At 40.9% G+C, this 10,123-nt stretch overlaps 1 protein-coding gene across 1 annotated transcript in view; it reads right to left on the bottom strand.

The window, feature by feature from the left end:
* Nucleotides 1–10,123, bottom strand: part of ARHGEF17 (Rho guanine nucleotide exchange factor 17) — a 591,511-nt gene that overhangs the window by 79,672 nt on the left and 501,716 nt on the right. The window contains exon 9 of the mRNA XM_053708724.1: nucleotides 185–270. Within this exon, the coding sequence (XP_053564699.1) occupies nucleotides 185–270 (86 nt within the window). The remainder of the gene's footprint in view (nucleotides 1–184; nucleotides 271–10,123) is intronic.

Here is a 10,123-nt window from a genome sequence, read left to right as displayed (position 1 = left end):
ATGACATCATGTTCTGCCTTGAGGGCTAGAGACTAGCAGCTCTCTGTGGGTCCCAATAAGTACCTTAACTATGTGATTAAACTCTTTGTGGGGATTAAACAATTAAGAGAATGCTTTTTTTAAAGGAGTAAAAGAAAACAAAAGCAATAGATACAGATTAAAGTTCATCAGAGTCAGGACAAACCTTTGACAATATCCACATCCTCCAGTGGGAATTTCCAGAGCAGTTTGTACTTGCTTGCTATATCAATGACGCTTGCTGCTGTATACCTAAACAAAACAAAATAAATAAAAGAAAAATGCATTACCACCTGTGACCACTAGAGGGGAGCAGTAGGATTTAAAATCTATTTTGGGTGTTCCATTGTCTTAAAAATAGTTGCAAACAATCAAACAACATTGTTTTGTACATTTTGCAAGTCTTTTGTTATTATTTATTATGGTTGAAACTGCAGTGCTACTTTTAGCCAGATTGAATAAAAACAATAACAAGTTTAGGTTATTCTTTTTTATAAATAATACAACTGTTAACCCCTTAGTTGCTAGAGACAACCCCTCTCTACAGCTCAGTTGTTAATAAAGTTTTATTTAAAATTAACAATGCAGATTCCCATATGTCCTTTCAAGCATTGGGAGATTACTAGGTCATAAACAACTCAATCACTTTACAATAAGGCTAATGCACTATTTAAAGGGATAGTCTAGTCGAAATTAAAGGGATACTGAACCAAATTTTTTTTCTTTCATGATTCAGATAGAGCATGCAATTTTAAGCAAATTTCTAATTTACTCCTGTTATCAAATTTTCTTTGTTCTCTTGGTATCTTTATTTGAAAAAGCAGGAATATAAAGCTCATGATCCGGTCCATCTTTGGTTGAGCACCTGGGTACAGCTTGCTGATTGGTGGCTAAATGTACCTACCAATCAGCAAGCGCTATCCAGGGTGCTGAACCAAGAATGGGCTGGCTCCTAAGCTTAGATTCTTGCTTTTTCAAATCAAGATACCAAGAGAACGAATAAAAATTAATAGGAATAAATTAGAAAGTTGCTTAAAATTACCAAAAAAAATAATATTAGACAGATTATTTATTTATTTTTTTAAGAAAAAGAGCCGATCCCTTCAGGGCAATGCCCTACAAAAGGCCCTTTTAAGGGCTATTTGTAGTTTAGTTTTAGAATAGTTTTTTTGGGGTGGGTTTTTTATTTTTGGGTATTAGAATAGATATAACTCTTTTTTGTAATGTTAGGGTTTGTTATTTTTTGTAATGTTAGGTTGTTGTTTTTTAGTAATGTTTGATTTTTGATTTTTTTTGTTTTTTTAGCAACGGTAGTTTTTTTTTGGGTAATAGTAATTTTTTTATTTTAATAGTAATGTTAGTTTTTTTTAATTTTATTAGTAATGGTAGGTTTTTCATTTTAAAAGGTAAGATTCTATTTATTTTACATTCACAGGTACATTTTTATTTTTTAAAGGTAGGTAGCTTTATTTTGGTAAAGGTAGTGTTGGTCTATTTTGGGTTAACTTAGGGTGTGTTAGGTTAAGGGGTTTAGATGTAAGTGGGTTATCTTGCAATGTGGGGGCTGGCGGTTTAGGGGTTAATACTGTAGTGCAGACTTTGCAATGTGGGGGGCTGGTTAATAGTGTAGAGGTTTACTTTGCTATGTGGGGTGTGGTGGTTTAGGGGTTAATGTGGGGACTTTGTGGTAGGCTATGTGGCGGGTTATTAGAGTAGGGGGTTACGGTGATCAGGTTTGCGTGCAAGTCGGTTGTTTGTTTCCACCCCCCACTTTTTTCTATATTGACTTCTATGGATGAATAGTTCATCGTGTGCACAATATTGTAAGTTCGGATTTTTGCGTTTGTCTGTTTAGCGCTGGAGCGATAACATTTTACTTTCAACTTGTAATACCAGTACAACCCGACAAGAACAAAAGCTTAACGCTAGCGCAGTTAATGCTTTAGAGAAAACGCTAATTAGAGCTCCACTTGTAATCTAGCCCTTTGATGAGTTATGGTTTCAAAGAGCAAATCCAACTATTTTATTTACAAAAATAAACATAAATAAGCAATTTACCATATACGTTATACCCTGCAGCTGGTATAAAAAGGTATTGGGAACTTTAATTTTACAGTACAGTGACAGTGACAAACACCCTGTCAAACAATAGGTTAACAAGACTATCTTATGATTTCCTTATAAAAGTTTTCGTTTTCCCGGGAACCAGAGACATTCCTGTGTTGTCCTCTTTCTGCAGAATACTGAACAATGTTTCTTTTACTGTGAAATCACGAGACAAGAAGAAAAAAACACCCTCTGCCTTGTAATTCCAACAAATTATACACCTGGCAATTAAACCATAGCACCGCGCCAGCAGAGATTAATTTAAACAGGGAAACTAATTCATTGTTAAGTAAGTGCGGACTTACAATTTACCAGATACACACGGAGATCATCATAAGGTAATTACCTCTGGGATGTAAAATAGGTTAAAGCGCTCGCTGCACATTAGCCTGAGATATATAGAGGCTGTTCTATCTCATTTACTGAACAGAAACATCTTACTACACCAGGATTAGACCTGGGTAATTATACAAATCAAAATGTCTTACACCAAACAAGGGGTCAGGGAAGGGTTGGAATCGGTTTATATTATAATATTGGTACATTTCCCTGGACTATTATTTATTGATCCAGTGCTCATTAAGAATTTATTTATAGTTGTGTCCAGTCAGATATAATCTGTATATACAATAGATAGGAAGGAAATAGCAGTGGAGATGCCTATAGTCTATCTATATGTAAATGATAAAGATGGAATAATGCTATGATAGTTCTGCACAGTAAACTGTGAGATTATTAGAATTCAGATGACTAATTAAAGGGACATAATACTCATATGCTAAATCACTTGAAAGCGATGCAGCATAACTGTTAAAATCTGTAATGAAAATATCACCTGAACATCTCTATGTAAAAAGCAAAATTTATGCTTACCTGATAAATTTCTTTCTTTTGCGATGTACCAAGTCCACGGTTTCATCCTTACTTGTGGGATATTATCCTTCCCAACAGGAAGTGGCAAAGAGAGCACCCACAGCAGAGCTGTCTATATAGCTCCCCCCTTAACTCCACCCCCCAGTCATTCGACCGAAGGCCAAGGAAGAAAAAGGAGAAACTATAAGGTGCAGAGGTGACTGAAGTTTACATAAAAAAATACTATCTGTCTTGAATAGACCGGGGCGGGCCGTGGACTCTGTACATCGCAAAAGAAAGAAATTTATCAGGTAAGCATGAATTCTGTTTTCTTTTGCAAGATGTACCGAGTCCACGGATTCATCCTTACTTGTGGGATACCAATACCAAAGCTTTAGGACACGGATGAAGGGAGGGACAAGACAGGAACCTAAACGGAAGGCACCACTGCTTGCAAAACCTTTCTCCCAAAAATAGCCTCCGAAGAAGCATAGTATAAAATTTGTAAAATTTGGAAAAGGTATGAAGCGAAGACCAAGTCGCAGCCTTACAAATTTGTTCAACAGAAGCATAATTCTTAAAAGCCCATGTGGAAGCCACCGCTCTAGTAGAGTGAGCAGTAATTCTTTCAGGAGGCTGCTGTCCAGCAGTCTCATAAGCCAAACGGATGATGCTTTTCAGCTAAAAGGAAAGAGAGGTTGCCGTAGCCTTTTGACCTCTACGCTTTCCAGAATAGACAACAAACAAAGAAGATGTTTGACGAAAATCTTTGGTTGCCTGCAAATAAAACTTCAAGGCACGAACAACGTCCAAGTTGTGCAACAGACGGTCCTTCTTAGAAGAAGGATTAGGACACAGAGTAGGAACAACAATTTCCTGATTGATATTCCTGTAAGTAACAACCTTAGGGAGGAACCCAGGTTTGGTACGCAAAACCACCTTATCAGCATGGAAAACAAGATAAGGCGAATCACATTGTAATGCAGATAGTTCAGAAACTCTTCGAGCTGAAGAGATAGCAACTAGAAACAGAACTTTCCAAGATAGAAGCTTAATATCTATGGAATGCATGGGTTCAAACGGAACCCCCTGAAGAACTTTAAGAACTAAATTTAGACTCCATGGTGGAGCAACAGGTTTAAACACAGGCTTGATTCTAAATAAAGCCTGACAAAAAGCCTGAACGTCTGAAACATCTGCCAGACGCTTGTGCAATAGAATAGACAAAGCAGATATCTGTCCTTTTAAGGAACTAGCTGACAATCCTTTCTCCAATCCCTCTTGGAGAAAAGACAAAATCCTAGGAATCCTGATCTTACTCCATGAGTAGACTTTGGATTCGCACCAAAAAAGATATTTACGCCATATATTATGATAGATTTTCCTGGTGACAGGCTTTCGAGCCTGAATCAAGGTATCTATGACCGACTCAGAGAAACCCCGCTTTGATAAAATCAAGCATTCAATCTCCAAGCAGTCAGTTGCAGAGAAATTAGATTTGGATGCTTTAACGGACCTTGAATCAGAAGGTCCTGTCTCAGTGGCAGAGACCATGGTGGCAGAGATGACATGTCCACCAGGTCTGCATACCAAGTCCCGCGTGGCCATGCAGAAGCTATCAAAATCACCAAAGCTCTCTCCTGTTTGATTCTGGCAATCAGACGCGGAAGGAGAGGGAATGGTGGAAACACATAAGCCAGGTTGAACGACAAGTGTACTGCTAGAGCATCTATCAGTAATGCCTGAGGATCCCTTGACCTGAAACCGTAACAAGGAAGTTTGGCATTCTGATGAGATGCCATCAGATCCAATTCTGGTGTGCCCCATTGCTGAATCAATTGCAGTTCCCACTCCCCCGGATGAAAAGTCTGACGACTTAGAAAATCCGCTTCTCAGTTCTCCACTACTGGGATATAGATTGCTGATAGATGGCAAGAGTGAGTCTCTGCCCATTGAATTATCTTGGAAACCTCTATCATCGCTAGAGAACTCTTTGTTCCCCCCTGATGATTGATATATGCTACAGTCGTGATATTGTCCGACTGGAATCTTATGAATCTGGCCGACGCCAACTGAGGCCACGCCTGAAGCGCGTTGAATATCGCTCTCAGTTCTAGAATATTTATCGGGAGGAGAGCCTCCTCCTGAGTCCACAAACCCTGTACTTTCAGGGAATTCCAGACTGCACCACAGTCCAATAGGCTGGCGTCCGTCGTCACTATGACCCACACTGGCCTGCGGAAACACATTCCTTTGGACAGATGATCCTGTGACAACCACCAAAGAAGAAAGTCTCTGGTCTCTTGGTCCAGATTTATCTGAGGAGATAAATCTGCATAATCCCCATTCCACTGTTTGAGCATGCAAAGTTGCAGTGGTCTGAGAGGCAGGCGAGCAAACGGAACTATGTCCATTGCTGCTACAATTAGTCCGATTGCCTCCATACACTGAGCCACTGACGGCTGAGGAATGGAATGAAGAGCTTGGTAGGTGGCTAAAATCTTTGATTTCCTGACTTCCGTCAGAAATTTCTTCATATCCACCGAGTCTATCAGAGTCCCTAGGAATGAAACTCTTGTGAGAGGGGAAAGAGAGCTCTTTTTTACGTTCACCTTCCACCCATGAAATCTTAGAAAGGCCAACACAAAGTCCGTGTGAGATTTGGCTAGTTGGAAAGTCGACGCTTGAATTAGAACGTCGTCTAGATAAGGCGCCACTGCTATGCCCCGCGGCCTTAAAACCGCCAGAAGGGACCCTAGCACCTTTGTGAAAATTCTTGGAGCCGTGGCCAACCCGAAGGGAAGAGCCACAAACTGGTAATGCTTGTCCAGAAAGGCAAACCTGAGGAATTGGTGATGATCTTTGTGGATAGGAATGTGTAGATACGCATCCTTTAAGTCCACGGTGGTCATAGATTGACCCTCCTGGATCACTGGTAAAACAGTCCGAATGGTCTCCATCTTGAAGGATGGGACTCTGAGGAATTGGTTTAGGATCTTGAGATCTAGGATTGGTCTGAATGTTCCCTCTTTTTTTGGGAACCACAAACAGATTGGAATAGAACCCCTCCCCCTGTTCTGTTCTTGGAACAGGGCAGATCACTCCCATGGTAAGTAGATCTTCTACACAGCGTAAGAACGCCTCTCTTTTTGTCTGGTTTACAGACAATTGAGAAAGATGGAATCTCCCCCTTGGAGGAGAATCTTTGAAATCTAGAAGATACCCCTGGGTTATGATGTCTACAGCCCAGGAGTCCTGAACATCTCTTGCCCAAGCCTGAGCAAAGAGAGAGTCTGCCCCCTACTAGATTCGCTCCCGGATCAGGGGCTACCCCTTCATGCTGTCTTGGTGGCAGCAGCAGGCTTCTTGGCCTGTTTACCCTTGTTCCAATCCTGATTAGGTCTCCAGACTGGCTTGGCTTGAGCAAAGTTCCCCTCTTGCCTTGCAGCGGGGGAAGAGGAAGCGGGACCACCCTTGAAGTTTCAAAAGGAACAGAAATTATTCTGTTTGGTCCTCAACTTATTTGACTTAACCTGAGGGAGGGCATGACCCTTCCCTCCAGTGATATCTGAAATGATCTCTTTCAGTTCAGGCCCGAATAGGGTCTTACCCTTGAAAGGGATGGTCAAAAGCTTAAATTTTGATGACACATCAGCCGACCAGGACTTAAGCCATAACGCTCTACGCACTAAAATGGCAAAACCTGAATTCTTAGCCGCTAATTTAGCCAGATGGAAAGCGGCGTCTGTAATGAAAGAATTAGCTAGTTTAAGAGCCCTAATTCTATCCAGAATATCATCTAATGGGGTCTCCACCTGAAGAGCCTCTTCCAGAGCCTCAAACCAAAAGGCAGCTGCAGTGGTTACAGGAACAATGCACGCTATAGGCTGGAGAAGAAAACCCTGATGAACAAATATTTTCTTTAGGAGACCCTCTAATTTTTTATTCATAGGATCTTTGAAAGCACAACTGTCTTCAATAGGTATAGTTGTACGCTTAGCCAGAGTAGAAATAGCTCCCTCCACCTTAGGGACCGTCTGCCACGAGTCCCGCATGGTGTCAGATATGGGAAACATCTTCTTAAAAATAGGAGGGGTAACAATGTCCGAAAACCTCTTAGGGACTGGAAAAACATCAGTGTAATCAGGAACCTCTAAATATTTGTCCATTTTACACAATTTCTCTGGAACTACAATAGGGTCACAATCATCCAGAGTCGCTAAGACCTCACTGAGCAATAAGCGGAGGTGTTCTAGGTTAAACTTAAATGCCGTCATATCTGAATCTGTCTGAGGGAACATCTTTTCTGAATCAGAAATCTCTCCCTCAGATAGCAAATCCCTCATCCCTACCTCTAAACATTGTTAGGGAACATCGGCTACGGCTACTAAAGCGTCAGAGGGCTCAGCATTTGTTCTTAACCCAGAGCTACTGTGCTTCCCTTGCAACCCAGGCAGTTTAGATAAAACCTCTGTGAGGGTAGTATTCATAACTGAGGCCATATCTTGCAAGGTGAAAGAATTAGACGCACTAGAGGTACTAGGCGTAACTTGTGCGGGCGTTACTGGTTGTGACAATTGTGGAGAACTAGATGGCAAAACCTGATTTCCTTCTGTCTGAGAATCATCCAGTGCCAAACTTTTATAAGTCAAAATATGTTTGCAATTTATAGACATATCAGTACATGTGGGACACATTCTAAGAGGGGGTTCCACAATGGCTTCTAAACATATTGAGCAAGGAGTTTCCTCAATGTCAGACATGTTGAACAGGCTAGTAATAAAGCAAGCAAGCTTGGAAAACACTTTATTCAGTGAAAAAAATAACAATTTAATAAACGGTACTGTGCCTTTAAGAGAAAAAAAGGCAGACACAAACTGCAAAACTGCTTAAAAATACCTCAAATTTCTTGAAATTTTTACAGCAGATCCCTTAAGCTTTAATATGATTGCACCACAAGCAAAATAAACGATTAACCCCCAAATAAGGAAACCGGATTGACAAAGTGTTAAAAACCGGTAAAAACCCTGTCAGCACCTTGCCACAGCTCTGCTGTGGCGCCTACCTGCCCTTAGGGACTGATAATGTGGGGATAAAGCTTCGATTTGGCCCAAGAAGTTCACCAGGACCCTCCGGTGTTGTAGCTTGCTGCTTGTTCAGAGAAACAACTGCACAACTGAGGCGTGAAAATAGGCCCCGCACATCTCACTCGATGTTACTGAGGCCTTCAAACAAACACACCAAGCGTTTAACCAGCCATGTGGGTTCTAAAAACCCCAAAAGCCAAGTGTACCCTCAATACAGTTGTCCCTTAAAGTATAATTAACAGCACTCCCAGAACACACAACCGTTTGCTATAAATCATTCAAACTGCGTGTCAACCATAAGTTTAGCCCTTATGCAAGCTTAGTAATGCCCCTATAAGCTTACCCTTCCCCTCATGGGGATACTGTCAGCCTTTCTGAAATATCACAGTCTGTCCAGAAAAAATGACTGAACATACCTCATTGCTGTATAGCAAGAAACCGTTCCTCACACTGAAGTTTTCCTGTACTCCTCAGCTTCTGTGGGAACAGCAGTGGACCTTAGTTACAAATGCTAAGATCATCATCCTCTAGGCAGAAATCTTCATCCATCTCCTGCCTGAGAGTAAATAGTACACACTGGTACCATTTAAAAATAACAAACTCTTGCTTGAAGAAAATGAAAAACACAATTTATGCTTACCTGATAAATTTATTTCTCTTGTGGTGTATCCAGTCCACGGATCATCCATTACTTGTGGGATATTCTCATTCCCAACAGGAAGTTGCAAGAGGACACCCACAGCAGAGCTGTAATATAGCCAGTCATTCGACCGAAAACAAGCCGAGAAAGGAGGAACCATAGGGTGTAGTGGTTACTGTAGTTTAAATTTAAAAATTACCTGCCTTAAAATGACAGGGCGGGCCGTGGACTGGATACACCACAAGAGAAATAAATTTATCAGGTAAGCATAAATTGTGTTTTCTCTTGTAAGGTGTATCCAGTCCACGGATCATCCATTACTTGTGGGATACCAATACCAAAGCTAAAGTACACGGATGAAGGGAGGGACAAGGCAGGAACTTAAATGGAAGGAACCACTGCCCGTAAAACCTCTCTCCCAAATATAGCCTCCGAAGAAGCAAAAGTATAAAATTTGTAAAATTTTGAAAAAGTATGAAGCGAAGACCAAGTCGCCGCCTTGCAAATCTGTTCAACAGAAGCCTCATTTTTAAAGGCCCAAGTGGAAGCCACAGCTCTAGTGGAATGAGCTGTAATCCTTTCAGGAGGCTGCTGTCCAGCAGTCTCATAGGCTAAGCGGATTAAGCTTCTTAGCCAAAAAGAAAAAGAGGTTGCCAAAGCCTTTTGACCTCTCCTCTGTCCAGAGTAGACAACAAACAAAGCAGATGTTTGACGAAAATCTTTAGTAGCTTGTAAGTAAAACTTTAAAGCACAGACCACGTCCAGATTGTGTAACACAAGGATGGAACCACAATCTCTTGATTGATATTCTTGTTAGATACCATCTTAGGTAAGAACCCAGGTTTGGTATGCAGGACTACCTTATCCGTATGAAAAATCAGATAAGGAGAATCACATTGTAAGGCAGATAGCTCAGAGACTCTACGAGCCGAGGAAATAGCTACCAAAAAAAAAAAAAAAAACTTTCCAAGATAAAAGTTTGATATCTATGGAATGAAAAGGAACTCCTTGAAGAACCTTAAGAACCAAGTTTAAGCTCCATGGTGGAGCAACAGGTTTAAACACAGGCTTGATTCAAACTAAAGCCTGACAAAATGCCTGAACGTCTGGAACATCTGCCAGACGCTAGTGCAAAAGAATAGACAGAGCAAAAATCTGTCCCTTTAAGAAACTAGCTGACAATCCTTTTTCCAAACCTTCTTGGAGAAAAGATAAAATCCTAGGAATCCTGACCTTACTCCATGAGTAACCCTTGGATTCACACCAATAAAGATATCTACGCCATACCTTATGGTAAATTTTCCTGGTGACAGGCTTTCGTGCCTGTATTAAGGTATCAATAACTGACTCGGAGAAGCCACGCTTTGATAAAATCAAGCATTCAATCTCCAGGCAGTCAGCCTCAGAGAAATTAGATTTG

This window comes from Bombina bombina, chromosome 3 (assembly GCF_027579735.1).
Source record: "Bombina bombina isolate aBomBom1 chromosome 3, aBomBom1.pri, whole genome shotgun sequence".
Classification (NCBI taxonomy): domain Eukaryota; kingdom Metazoa; phylum Chordata; class Amphibia; order Anura; family Bombinatoridae; genus Bombina; species Bombina bombina.
Note: the sequence above shows the minus strand (reverse complement) of the source record. Positions and strands in the feature narration are given on the sequence as shown.